Source organism: Hylobates moloch, unplaced genomic scaffold (genome assembly GCF_009828535.3).
Source record: "Hylobates moloch isolate HMO894 unplaced genomic scaffold, HMol_V3 SCAFFOLD_10, whole genome shotgun sequence".
NCBI lineage: Eukaryota > Metazoa > Chordata > Mammalia > Primates > Hylobatidae > Hylobates > Hylobates moloch.
The window spans coordinates 28,866,809-28,880,485 of record NW_026652285.1 but is presented as its reverse complement, the minus strand read 5'-3'; the positions used below and the strand labels follow the sequence as shown (position 1 = coordinate 28,880,485).

The 13,677-nt window shown below is 53.0% G+C and overlaps 1 protein-coding gene across 6 annotated transcripts; it reads left to right on the top strand.

Moving 5' to 3' along the window:
• The first annotated feature begins 15 nt into the window (after nt 1-15).
• SPATA32 (spermatogenesis associated 32) lies at nt 16-7,794 on the top strand. Of its 6 annotated transcripts, none has more exons than XM_032163926.2 (5): nt 38-148; nt 4,963-5,017; nt 5,765-5,804; nt 6,113-7,089; nt 7,674-7,794. In XM_032163926.2, the coding sequence occupies exons 1-5, from the start codon at nt 136-138 to the stop codon at nt 7,759-7,761; spliced, it is 1,173 nt and encodes a 390-aa protein (XP_032019817.1). In that variant the 5' UTR covers nt 38-135; the 3' UTR covers nt 7,762-7,794. The 6 variants fall into 6 exon arrangements, with proteins under 6 accessions (XP_058302147.1, XP_032019817.1, XP_058302143.1 ...); XM_058446160.1 differs by having other exon boundaries at nt 6,092-7,089; XM_058446161.1 differs by having other exon boundaries at nt 119-148; nt 4,932-5,017; nt 6,092-7,089.
• The last annotated feature ends 5,883 nt before the right edge of the window (nt 7,795-13,677 follow it).

Sequence of the window (13,677 nt, the reverse complement as noted above, 5' to 3'; positions counted from 1 at the left end):
GGCGGCGACATCACAGGCACCGGCGCCTCTAATATTTCCAGCGCCCCCCAGTCCCTCAGCCAAAGAGCACACTGGAGGCGGAGAGGCAGCATCCACCAGCCCGCTCCCCGCCTCCAGGACAGAGCCTCGGTCTGCATGGGGGTGACAGGTGGGAGCGGCCGGGCGCCCGGGCGCGGGGGTTGGCGCAGGCGGGGAAAGCGAAAGTGAGGGGGGCGGGGCGCGAAGGCGGCGGTCAGGAATCCGCCTGGGGCCCGTTCCCCTGCTCCCAAACCCCCGGCACCTGAAAGGCAGGTCGACCCGCCGCCAAAGCCCACCCGGTGCCCGTGACTACGGCGGCTCCCAGACTCAGCCCCTGCGCGGTGCACACCCGCGTGCGCTCACGGACACGCATGCGCGCCTTGGGGTAGGGACTGCAGAGTCAGTGGTTCTTGAAGGGGTTCTGAGACCACAGAAGGAGCAATGGCCTTGTGCACAGGAAACGACTCATGAATTATCCTGAACTGCAGATCCAACAAATCACATCCAGTTGTCCCTGCTTGATGCTTGAGGCTTTGCGGGGAGGAGCGGCAGTCTTTATGAGATTTTTATGGAGCGCTTCCTTGATGCCTTGTACTCTTCTCTGAACCAATGAGCAAAGATATTTGCCCCCAGTGCCCTGGGTCTCCCCTTCCCATGGGGCGTCAGATCCCCCACTGAAATGGTGGCTTTCTTTTGGGGATCCTCTCTCCCAGAAGGGCATGGGCCAGCATTAAAAATGGTCAAAAATTAGGTGGGCATGATGGCTCAACGCCTGCAATCCCAACACTTCAGGAGGCACAGGTGGGAGGATCACATGAGGCCAGGAGTTCAAGACCAGCTTAGGCAACATAGCGAGACTTTGTCCTATACAGGAAATGTTTAAAATTAGACAGGTGTGGTGGCATGAGCCTGTAGTCCCAGCTACTTGGGAGGCTGAGCTGGGAGGCTCACTGGAGCCCAGGAGTTGCAGTGAGCTATGATGGTGCCACTCCAGCCCGGGCCACAGAGCAAGACCCTGTCAAAAAAAAAAAAAACTTAACCAGAGATCGGGTGCAGTGACTCACGCCTGTAAGGTAAAACATAGATTAGACAGCCAGGTCTGTCATGGAGAGGATTACACTGATTATGTGAATTGGGCTTTCAGGCATGAGTAGGACTTTGCCAGAAGAAGGCTTTCCAGGTATGAGAAATAGCATTTGCAAAGGCACTGGGTGCAGCAGGGCCTGCCGTACTCTGGGGATAGCTTCGGCTTAGGGTGGGGGATAGCTTCGGCTTAGGGTGAGGGACAGGAAGCTGGATGCCAAGAGTGAAAAATGAAGGTAGAGATCAGACCAAGAGGCCACATGGAGTCTGGGGGTGACCAGAGACAAGTGAGATGTAGCAGGCTCACTCTGAGGTCATTGAAAATCCAGGTTGGAGGGGGACATAGTTGCAGTGGTCCCACTGGAAGACTAAAGAGATTTAAGACAGTGCAGTGAGTAGCATCCCAGAGTTTGGAGCCAGCCAGACCTGCCTTTGGGTCGTGTGCTGCTCTTAATAGCTGCGTGACCTCATACACGTTTCCTCATCTGTGAGAGGAGAGCCGTGGCCAACTGGGCATAGGGTAGGTATGAAGACTGAATGTGCAAAGCACTCAGCACCAAGTGCCAAAGGGTAGGAAGTCATGGGCGTGTGTTGGCTCTGGTACTGGGAGATGAGGAGAGCATCAGGGGTAGGAGGGCAGGAGCTGCGGAGTGAGGAGTCACAAATGACCCAGGTTTCTCATTTGAGTGAAAAGATGAAGGATGAATAGGGCGAGGAGAGTGGGGTATGGAGAGATGACAGACTAGAAAGGGAGACAGGGGTCAGACAGACAGAACCGTGGCGGCCACACTTAAAGAGTCTGGACATACAGGGTGTGAATTTGAGGTAAGAAATTAGGCCGGGCACGGTGGCTCACGCCTTTAATCCCAACACTTTGGGAGGCCAAGGTGGGAAGATCGCTTGAGCTCAGGAGTTTGAAACCAGCCTGGGCAACATAGCGAGACCTCATCTCTTTTTTTTTTTTTTTTTTCTTTTTTTTGAGACTGAGTCTTGCTCTGTCGCCCAGGCTGGAGTGCAATGGCACCATCTCGGCTCACTGCAACCTCTGCCACTGGGACTCAAGCCATCCTCCCTATCAAAACCTAACAAAGACATTACAAGAAAAGAAAATTATACACCAATATCCCTCACAAATACGTATGTGAAAATTCTGAAAAACAGCCAATCAGATTCAACAACATATAAAAAGGGTAATATATCATGACCAAATGAGGTTTATCCCAGTAATGCAAGGCTGATTTAACATTTTAAAAAATAAATTTATAGCTGGGCGTGGTGGCTCACACCTATAATCTAGCACTTTGGGAGGCCAAGGCAGGTGGATAGCTTGAGCCCAGGAGTTCAAGACCAGCCTGGGCAATATAACAAGACCCATCTCTACAAAAAATACAAAAATTAGCTGGGGGTGGTGGTGAACACCTGTAGTCCCAGCTACCCCAGAGGTGAGGCGGAAGGATCACTTGAGACAGGGAGGTTGAGGTTGCCGAATCTGCACCACTGAACTCCAGCCTGGGCAATAGAGTGAGACCCTGTCTCAAAAAAAACAATGTATTTTACCATAAACAATATAAAAATATAAAAGAATTATCACCCAAATAATATAACATTACTCATATGTTAATGTATTATAACGTATGTTATGTATAACATATATAATACAGTATTAAAGAAAAACCATATGATCATCTCAATAAATGCAGAAAAAGCATTAGGCAAAATCCAGCATCCATTCCTAATTAAAACTAAGCAATCTAAGAGAGGAAACTTCATGAAGATGCCCAAGCTAATGAAAGGCATCATGAAGAAACCTACAGCTAGCATCATCCTTAACGGTGAAAGGCTAAACACTTTCTCCTAAGCTCAGAACGAAGCGAGGATGTACACACGCACTCCTACTCAACATTGTATGGAGATTGTCCCCAGTGCAATTAGGCAAGAAAAGGAAATAAGAGGAACCAGATTGGGAAGGAAGAAGTAAAAGTGTCTTGACTCACACACATTATTGTCTATGTAGAAAATCCGATAGAATCTAAAAGAAAAAAAAAAAAGCTATGAGAACAAATAAGATTTTAGTATAGTTGCAGGATACAAAAGATGGATATATTTCTGTGTACTAGCAACAAACCACTGGAAATTGAAATTATTTCGGCCGGGCACGGTGGCTCATGCCTGTAATCCCAGCACTTTGAGAAGCCGAGGCGGGCAGATCATTTGAGGCCAGGAGTTTGAGACCAGCCTGGCCAAAATGGTGAAACCCCATCTCTACTAAAAATACAAAAAGTGAGCTGGGTGTGGTGGCGCATGCCTGTAATCCCAGCTGCTCAGGAGGCTAAGTCAGGAGAATCGCTTGAACTCAGGAGGCAGAGGTTACAGTGAGCCAAGATCACACCACTGCAACTCCAGCCTGGGTGACAGAGTGAGACCCTGCCTCAAAAAAAAAAAAAAAAATTATTTCAATTATTTCATATACTGCAGAATATCACTGAATCCCTAATAGAACATTCTCCAGTCAGGCACAGAGGTCCCAAGCTGAGTCAATGTCTGACTTTTTCTCCCAGCCCCCAGTGCTGTTAAGAGGCTCACACAACAGTAATTTCTTCTCCTGTCCATACCCAGCTGCCGTTTATGGAGGGGTTGAGGCTGTGGGTGTTGATTAAACTGCCCAGGGAAATTTTGTAAAGGGAGCAAAGGCCCTGAGGTCAGAAGACTGGGGAACAGCAGGACCTGGGGCAGGGGGAGTTGGAGAGGGAGAAGAGAGACACATGAGGAAGCCAGGGAAGCGCAGTGATCAAGGAGGTGGAGGGTTCTGAAGAGATCATTGAGCTGGCCACTCTGCTGATACATCCCCCAAGACCAGGCTGAAGCAGATGGTCCCAATCCCAGGACCAGCCATGCAAGGACCCCTCCCTCTAGCCACTACATCTCTAGGAAGAGACCGCAGTACATTCTCATCCTTCCAATATGATCCTGGGAGTGATTCTTCCCAGCCAGAGCCAGGGCTGTCACTTCCTGCCATACCCCAGGCTGATGGGGACCCACCTTGCATGATGGCAGGGTTGTCATGATGGCCCTGGGTAGCAGAGAACAGGGCAGCCTGGTGCTTCCCACCCCCACAGGGTGAAGAAACAGCTTCTGCAGTAAAAGATACAAGCCTCCAGGGAGGGGTTTGGGGTTGGGGATGTTCCCAAGGAGTCAGTCTCCCCTGCAGAGGGTGATCTGAGCTCATAAATCGTCGGATAGGTGCTAGCACCACCTCAGATCACACACCTGGGGTGCAGGCCTTGGCCTGGAGTCAGTGACGGATGACCCAGAGAGAGTAGAGGAAGCCGGCAGAGAAGCAGGAATGGGGAGATGGGGGAGGTTCACATGGGGCGTTATGGGGACTCCACGCAGTTACGGGGTCCTGGGAGTAGCCGGGGCGGGGCAGGGGGGCAGTTAAAAGTTTCCTGAGTCAAGCCTGCATTCAAGTCATCACTTCAGCTATGATCAGCTGGGGGGCCTTGGGCAAATGGACCTGTCCTAATTTTTTGTGTTGAATCAATGAGATAAAGCAGGTAAAGTGCCCAGGCTATGGAAGCGCTCCGTCGTGGTCGGGGTACTGTTAGCAGTCACGGTTTTGGGGGATGGAGATGGAACCAGGAGCCTCCGAGGAGGCAAGGCACAGACAGAGAGTGGAGGGAGCAGGACTGGAGGATAGGAATGGCGACTGGCTCGGGAACAAGGAGAGCGGGGCAGGACGGTGAGGGAATGGCAGCCGGGAAGAGAGAAAAGAAGGGCAGGAAGAGGTGGCTGGCTCTGGAATCCCTCCGGGACTGTCCTCTACCCTGCAGCTCCCTGCCCTCACGTCCTTTGCCCTGTCAGGTACCCATGGATTTCCATGCTGCAGCAAAGGGTCAGTGGAGGTTGCAGAGATGCGGTGAGAACCATCCTCAATCAACACAGGGCCTCCCCTGAGCCCTCCAGGACCTCCAACCTCACCCCCAGCCTAGGATCCCCCAGCCCAGGATCTCCCTCCATTCTGCCATTTCCAAAACCTCCCCGGGACCAGTGTCCAGGCAAAAGGCTGGGGAGGGCGTGGGGCGTCTATCCTCCCACTTCTGTTTATGCCCTCAGCCCCTGGCATGAGAGGAAGACTGAGGGGTGGTGGGGCACACCCAGGGATGGGATAGGACCTGACCCCTCAGAGCTGCCTGGCTTGCTGAGGACAGAGCTGCTCAAGGCGGGGGTGGGCAGGCACTTGAAGAAAGAGTGGGCAGGTGGGTGGGAGGACGTTGCTCTGGGGCTGCCCTGCTGGGGACTAGTGTTCTGGGCACTAATCCTCAAAGTGAGTTGCCCCAGCTCACCTGCAATGCTTGATAAAAATGAGATTCCTGGGCCTTACCTCCAACCAACTGGATTCCTCTTTGGGGGTGGGGCATGAGTTGGCAAGGAGCTTCCTAAACTCACTAAAGTTTCAGAATACAACTGCAGACTTCCTGGTGGCAGCGGAGTGGGACAGCCAGGGGAGTGGATGAGCTGGTGGCGGGGTGGTCGGGGGGAGGTGCATCGTGCCAGCCTCTGTTACAAGGCAGAGGGCTTTGAGGGCCCCAGAAACCCCCTTCCCGCTGAAGCCACCACCCACCCCACAGATCCCCATCACCCACTCTGTCTTCTTCTGTCTTAGAGATGATTTAAGTCAACACCAGATACAAGAGGAACAGGAGGTAAAAATGGGAGTGTCCTCTTACAGGGAGGTGGTAGGCAAGTGGCAGGGCTCTTCCCTAAGTCCCCACCAGCCCCTACCCTTGACAATCCTGGGATCCTAGTACCAGGCCGGTGTGGGTACACCCACACACACACACCCTCACCAGGCAGGTCTCTGAGAGGAGGCAGGAATGGAGTTAGGGGGCGGGGGGAAGAGAGCAGGACCCGGGGCAGGGGTGGGGCAGGGACTCGGTGCCAGGGAGGGCCTCAGGGGCAGGACCTCCTGCTCCTGCTCCTGCCTCCTCAGCTTCGAGTTGAAACATTTCAGCTGGAGGCAGACATGCTAGAGCAGAAGCCCCAACTCAAAGTGGATCCGGACCTGGACCCAGAACCAGACCCAGACCCAGATCCAGACCCAGACCCAGAAGTGGAGATCGGACAAGTGCCGGCTTTACTGGAGTCAGAGCTATACCCAGCCCTCAAGCTTGAAGCTGAGCTGGACACGGAAGCCAGCTGGAACGAGGAGTCTGACTTCGAAGAACCCATGCAGCTGGTATGCAAAATAGAGTCCGTCCACTCCAACATGGGGCTGCCCACGCCACAGACCTTCAGACCATGGAGTCTGAATTCAAACTACCAGAGTTTCACGGAGGAGAACCACATGTCTGCCTGCCATCACTCCATCAGTGCGCAGACCTCCAAGCACCTCTTCTGGGCAAACAAGCTCATCCAGGCCTCAGAGCACAGCCTGAGGCGGGCCATCAACATGCAGCTCAACAATGGCAGCGCAGGCCAGCCCATCAGATCCCCCCTCCGGGAGGCCATCCCCACCAATGCCCTGTGCTCCGAGGAGCAGCTCCAGATCCCTGATGCCCACTCAGCTCCTCCAGCCACAAGCTCCCAGGCACCAAGCCCCCTCCTGTCCTCAGATCTCCCGCCACCCATTGGCCTGGCAGAGCTAATCACCTTTGCAACTTCCCTGGCCATGGCCTCCTCCAGCAGGACGGACCTGCCCAGTTTGGAACACATGATGAAAGCTCCACCCCAGGAGGCTCTGGAGCCTTCCACAGAGCCCCTCCTGACCACTGTGGAGGAGCAAGAGCCAGAAAAGCACGCAGAGACCCTGCCAGAGAAACCACGTGAAGCCAGAGCACCACTGAAATCTTGGAGTCAGGAAGACAAGAACTTCGCTCAAGCTTACTTTGACTTCGGCAAGCCGGGGATCAAGAGGGCCACCATCGAAGGGCAAATGCAGCTTCTCCAGCCACCGGCCACGTCCCCTCTGCTGCAGGGAGGCAAGGAAGAGTGAGTGAGGCCAGCCCCGCAGCTCCCATTGAGGGGCTGTGCTAGAACGTGGCGGGGGTCCTCACACAGCCGGGTAGGGGTGGAGAACAGTGGAATGGGATGTGGTGGGCTGTGACGCCTCCACCTCAGTAACCTCAACGGCTGCTGGAACGACGTTCCAGTGGACTGACGCGCAGAGCCAAGACGAGGGCAGGAGGAGGCCTGGGGACCAAGGAGGGTGGGCACAGGGGCCTGGGTTCAAAATGGGAAGGACCACACTGGCATTAGGCGGCTTTCCACCTTGGGGGTCGGGCCTCACCAAGGTTGGGAATGCTCAGGCTGGGGTCTGCCCTGTTGAAAGCCTATTGGCCTCAACCCTGGGGTCCAGGACACTTTTCTTGAGGTGAGAATGAGGGTGCAGGGCTCTCCAGTACACCTTGCTTTCTGCTAGTGAATGGACACAGAATACAACCTCAGCTGCCCAGACGCAGGCAGCAGCAGAAGACCCCTTACCCCCAGCGACCTCTTCAGAGGGGCCTCTGGGCTCACCCCCTCCTTCAACCACCCTCTGGGGCCCAAGTGACACTCTCTCTTTTGTGTTGCAGCTCAGTGCCACCAGGAAAAGAGAAAGAAAATCCATTATTGGTGAAAATCCATTTTAAGCTGTCAGCCCCTACAACCCCAGAGAAATGACTAGACAGAACCAATAAAGCCTCCAGTGCTGACCGTCGGCTCAGACTTTTGTGCAAATGCCCCTGGGCCAGGGAGCCCACCTGGCTGCTGTGTCCTGGTCTCAGTTTTTTAGGGATGCCACCCCATTTTTTAGCTGCCCCAGCTCCACCTGCCCCCAGAGGGCAATGCCACCCCTGGCCACCCATCTCTCACCTGCCCACTCCCCAGGGTCAGTTCCCTTCACTCCCTCCTGGCCAGCCCTCTAGGCCAGCAGAAAGACTTGTGGCTGGTCTTGAGGAGACCTCGGTGTCCTCTGAGGCTTCCATTTCTTAGACTGTGAAACGAGGCTTCCTCTTGGCCTGAGGCCAGGGACGTGTTGGGATCATCTGAGGAGATGGCCTCCTGGGCGTGGACTGGGCAGGTGAGAAAGTGGGTCTGAGGGGGTTCTTCCTGCACTCTTCATGGGGAAGGGCTGGCATGGGGAAGGGATGGTGTCCAGGAGCTTGAAGGGGAGGAAAATGAGGCTGAAGGACTGGTCCTCCAGGGGGTCACAGGCCGGAGCTAGACGTACCTCCAAATGCAGGAGAGCCACAGATCACCCAGACATGTGCACACAGACACCACCAACTGCCCAGCACATCACACGTACAGCACCCACACACAGAGGATGCAGCACATGTCACACATGCCCATACACACATGTGCCTGTGACAGTCGCATGTACCAAACATGCACACAAAGCCAGGCGTGGAGTCTCACGCCTGTAATCCCAGCATTTTGGGAGGCAGAGGACAGCAGATCACTTGAGGCCAGGAGTTCGAGACCAGTCTGGCTAACATGGTGAAACCCCATCTCTACTAAAAATACAAAAATTAGCTGGGCATGGTGACATGCGCCTGTAGTCCCAGCTACTGGGGAGGCTGAGGCAGGAGGATCTCTCGAGTCCGGGAGGCAGAGGTTGCAGCGAGCTGAGATTGCACCACTGCACTCCAGCCTAGACAACAGAGAGAGACTCCATCTCAAAGAAGAAAAAAAAAATACATGCACACAAATGCACACGCCTCCCACCCAGGCTTTGGCCTTGGAGGCCCAGAGGGCAGGCAGTATAGACTGGCTTCTGGCAGAGTAGAGATGGCAGCAAAGGAAGGAAGGAGATTCGGAGTACCCGGATGGACAAGGATGTGGACAGGGAAGCCTGGGGGAAGGAGAAGGGGAGGCCACGCCATGGCCTGGCCTCAAGTTCCCTGCTAAGCAAAAGCCCAGCCTTGTGGATCTTCAAAAGCCTGCCCAGCTTTTGGAGGGGCCAAGGAGAGAGATGCCCAGGGCCTGGAGGGTGGGATTAGGAAGGGGTGAGCAGTTCAGAATGGGCCAGGGCCAGGAGGAGAAGCGGGCAGGAGACTAGAAGGAGGGACAAGGAGGAGCTGCAGAGGTGGGTGTCTTGGGGGTGGTGCGGGACTGAGCCAGAAGCATCAATGGGCTCTCAGGACTCATCTTTCCATAGGTTTTTTTAAATTAATAGACTTTATTTTTTAGAGCAGTTTTAGGTTTGCAGCAAAACTGAGTGGAAAGTACAAAGAGTTCCCATGTACCCCTGTCCCCACCCACATACAACCTCCCCCGCTATGGACATCCTGTAGTGGTACATTTGTTACAACTGATAAACCTACACTGACTCATCATCATCACCAAAAGTCCACAGTTCACATTGGGGTTCACTATTGGTGTTCTACATTCTATGGGGTTTTGTTGTTTTTGAGATGGAGTTGTGCCCTGTCACCCAGGCTGGAGTGCAATGGCGTGATCTCAGCTCACTGCAACCTCTGTTCACCTCCTGGGTTCAAGCGATTCTCCTGCCTCAACCTCCCAAGTAGCTGGGACTACAGGCACCCACCACCACGCCCATCTAATTTTTGTATTTTTGTAGAGACGGGGTTTCACCATGTTGGCCAGGCTGGTCTTGAACTCCTGACTCTAGGTGATCCACCCGCCTCGACCTCCTGAAGTGCTGGGATTACAGACGTGAGCCACCGCACCCGGCCCGTTCTATGGGTTTTGATTGTAGTATGATACAGAGTCGTTTCACTGCCCTAAAAATTCTGTGCTCTACCTGGCCCCTCCAACTCCTGTCAACAACTGGTCCTTTTACTGTTGCCACAGTTTTGCTTTTTCCAGAATGATTTGGAATCATACGGTATGCAGTTTCTTTGGGTTGGCTTCTTTCACCTGGTAATACATGTTTAAGGTTCGTTCCTCCATATCTTTTCCTGGCTTGATAGCGCATTTATTTTTAGTGGTGAATACTATTCCATTGTCTGGGTGTATCACTGTTTATTTATCCATTCACCTACTGAAGGACATCTGGGTTGCTGCCAAGTTCTGGCAATTATGAATAAAGCTGCCATAAACATCCATGTGCAGGTTTTTGTGTGGATATGAGTTTTCAAAACATTTGGATAAATACCAAGGAGCACGATTGCTGGATCATGTGATAAGGGTGTGTTTAGTTTTGTAAGAAACTGCCAAACTGTCTTCCAGATTGGCTGCACCATTTTGCATTCCCACCAGCAATTAATCAGTTCCTATTGTTCCACATCCTCACCAGCATTTGGTGGTGGCAGTGTTTTGGATTTTGGTATCTGAATAGGTGCACAATAGTATCTCGTTGTTTTAATTTGCAATTTGCTGATAACATATGATGTTGAACATTTTTTCATATGCTTACTTTCATTTGTATATATTCTTTGGTGAGGTGCCTATTTAGATTTTTTTTTTTTTTTTTTTTTTTTTAAGACAAGGCTTCATTCTGTCACCCAGGCAGAGTGCAGTGGCTCGATCATGGCTAATTGCAGCCTTGAACTCCTGGGCTCAAGTGATCCTCCCACCTCAGCTTCCCAAAGTGCTGGGATTAAAGATGTAAGCCACCACATTTGGCTTTTGCCCATTTTTTTTAAATCAGGCTGTTCGTTTTCTTACTGTTGAGGGGTTTTATTTTTTTGTTTTTTGAGACAAGTTCTCTCTCCATCACCCAGGCTGGAGTACAATGGTGCCATCATGGCTCACTGCAGCCTTGAACTTCTAGGCTCAAGCAATCCTCCATCCTCGGCCATCCAAAGTGCCGGGATCACGGTCCTGAGCACCATGCCTGGCCTTACTGTTGAGTTTTAGGAGTAATTTGCAGAGAGCAGAAGACCAAGAGATCCGAGTCATCACAGAGAACAAACAGGTGACCAGAGGGGGAGGAGGGTCCTTTTCCCTCACCCGGGGTTGGGGGAATCACTGCCCTACCCCTTTCCCCAGAATCCCCTGCATAGAGGGCTGTGGTACAGCTTCATATGGAGGATCCTGGGAGGAGGTGGAACTGTATACCCACAGGCCTGGTCCCAGGTCCCCTGGAGTCTGAGTACCTGAGTGGGCTGGGCCCCTCTGCCCTCTCTCCTTCCTGCCTCTGAGGCCTCCACAGCACCCTCAAAGGCTGCTCACATGAGATCCAGCAGAGGAGCAGGCTGGCAGGAGGCAGAAAGGGAGGCTGCAGCTGCATACTGCCTGGCTGACCCAGACAGAGCCAGCAGCAGCCATGGCCACAAAGGCTGAATACACCATGAGGGCAAGAGAAATCCAGGGCCTTGTGAAGCTGCCCATCCAGCAGAGTCAGGTCCAGATGCTGGGTCTCAGAGGTGAAGGCAGGGACTGGAGGCCAGGCCTTGGGTGCTGGGTTTGGGGTAAGGCCTGGCTAGCCCTGGCATTTCTATGCAACAGGTGCAAAGACCTTTCCAACCTCTTTCTTTCTCCTGGGGCAGCTTGACAGGCGAGACACCCCAGCAGCTGGCAGGTAAGGGCCCCAGGACTGAGAGTAGAGAAGAAAATTAGGGGGTGCTCAAGGAAGAACTACAAGGGATTGCCTGCCCTGAAGCTGGGGTCACTGAAAGAAGCCAGTGTTTGCAACCATCCCTCCATGCTTGTCTGATTTGCTCATCTCTACAACCCTAGGGCTCACAGAGTCTTTGTGAGTGTGTGTGTGTGTGTGTGTGTGTGTGTGTGTGTGTGTGTGTGTGTGGTGTGTGTGTGTGTGTGTGTGTGTGTGTGTGTGTGTGTGTGTGTGTGAAGGAGGGAGGAAAGGAAAAGAAAACTCAATGGATTGGTAGATAGGTGAATGCAGGTATTTAGACAGATGGATAGATGGATGATGAACAGGATGGAAAATAAGGGAGAAGGTAAAGAAGGAGAAAAAATGGAGGGAAAAATCTGAGCTTCCCTGCCTCTTGGGGTCTAGGACCATAGGGGTAAAGGCAAAAGAAACCCCAACCCCAATGCTCCCCCAAACAACATGTCCTGATATCGGCAAGGGCCCCTCAAAGCAGAATCACTTTATTCATCATCAACAATGTTCAGTGCCTACTACATGCCAGGCACCAGCAGGGCTCCAAGGCACTGTAGCTTCAGAGCCAGACTGCCAGATGTGACCTTGGACATGAGTTTTGAATGTTTTTCAAACATGAGTTTTGGACATGAGGACTGGATGGGCACATAACATGTACCAACACACAACAGCCACTGCTACTCTTTATATTAAAAGTTATAGGCCAGGTGTGGAGGTTGACGTCTGTAATCCCAACAGTTTGAGAGGCCAAGGCGGGAGGATTACTTGAGCCCAGGACTTTGAGACCAGCCTGAGCAACATGGCGAAACCCCATCTCTACAACAAATTAAACAATTAGCCAGGTGTGGTGGCACGTACCTGTGATCCCAGCTACTCAGGAGGCTGAGGTGAGAGGATCATTTGAGCCTTGGAAGGTTGAGACTGCAGTGAGCCGAGATCTCGCCACTGCACTCCAGCCTGGGCAAAGAGTGAGACTCTGTCTCAAAAATAAATAAATAAATAAAAATTTAAAACACCCAGGAGGGAGTTGGAATGAGCCAAGTCGTCAGTTCCACCTGAGTTAGAGTGGGCAGCTCTCAGGGTTCCTGTGTGGGTGGTTCATCTTGCCACCTGTCCCCTCTACCCTCAGCCTTCCAGGATATCTTCAAACTTTTCAGCTCCAGCCCAACAGGCACCGTGGACATGTGCAGCATGAAAGTTGCCCTGGGCAATGTGGGTATCCAGCTGAGTCCACAGCAGACGTTCGAGGCTCTGTAGCAGGCAGACTTGGATGGTGGGTGCCCCATCCCTGTCCTCTTGTCCCCTCCCACCTCCAGGCATTCTTTTAAAGAATGCTTCCCCTTCCCACAAAATCCTGGCCTGGTCCTATTTTAAAGTTCCCTCTTCCAGGAAGCCTGCCCTGACCAACACACCTATCTCAAGGCCTGTAAATGTTGCTGCTGTGTTAATCCTAATCCTGATTTGGGAACCCCCAAGGCATGGGCCATTTCTCCCCCATTGAAACTGAGGTCTGCCCTTGGCTAGAGGCAGGACTAGATTCTCTAACACCTGGAACTGTCAGCAGGCATGTGCAAGGCAGGCCTTCTGCAGGGGGCAGGCACCCACAGCACCCCCTCTCCTCTCTCCAGGTGATGGAATCGTAAGCTTCAGTGACTTCCTGGGTGTCTTCGATGACAACTACCGCTTGGCTTAGTGCATGGGTGAGGGGCAAGGCTGGTGGAGGAGGGGTGGGCCTGGCCTAGGGGGTGCCCCCTCCTCACCCTCCTTCACCTTTTTTGCCCCCAAGCCGGGTGAGGAACAGCCAGGTCTGTGACCCCCAGGGACTGCAGACCCTGTTCTTGGAAATGCTGTTCAAGCTGCTGGGCCGGGGCTTTGTGCCCTCCAAGTTGGCACACGAGGTGATGAGGTGGGCACAACCATACCAGCTCCTGGGCCCAGAATGGGAGGAGCAAACCCTGCCCCGTGATGTTCCTGCCCTAGAGACGGGAGCCCTGAATTCTGGGTCTGTTTCCTGGGCCCCAAGTCGCCCCAGGACAAAGACAAAGCAGTGGCTTCCGGCC

Bases quoted from the DNA above. Each gene is read 5' to 3' on its own strand.
- SPATA32 (XM_058446160.1), top strand. The intron at 5,805-6,091 runs GTAAAAATGGGA...CTGCCTCCTCAG, and splicing joins AGATACAAGAGGAACAGGAG to CTTCGAGTTGAAACATTTCA. The intron at 7,090-7,673 runs GTGAGTGAGGCC...TTTGTGTTGCAG, and splicing joins CTGCAGGGAGGCAAGGAAGA to CTCAGTGCCACCAGGAAAAG.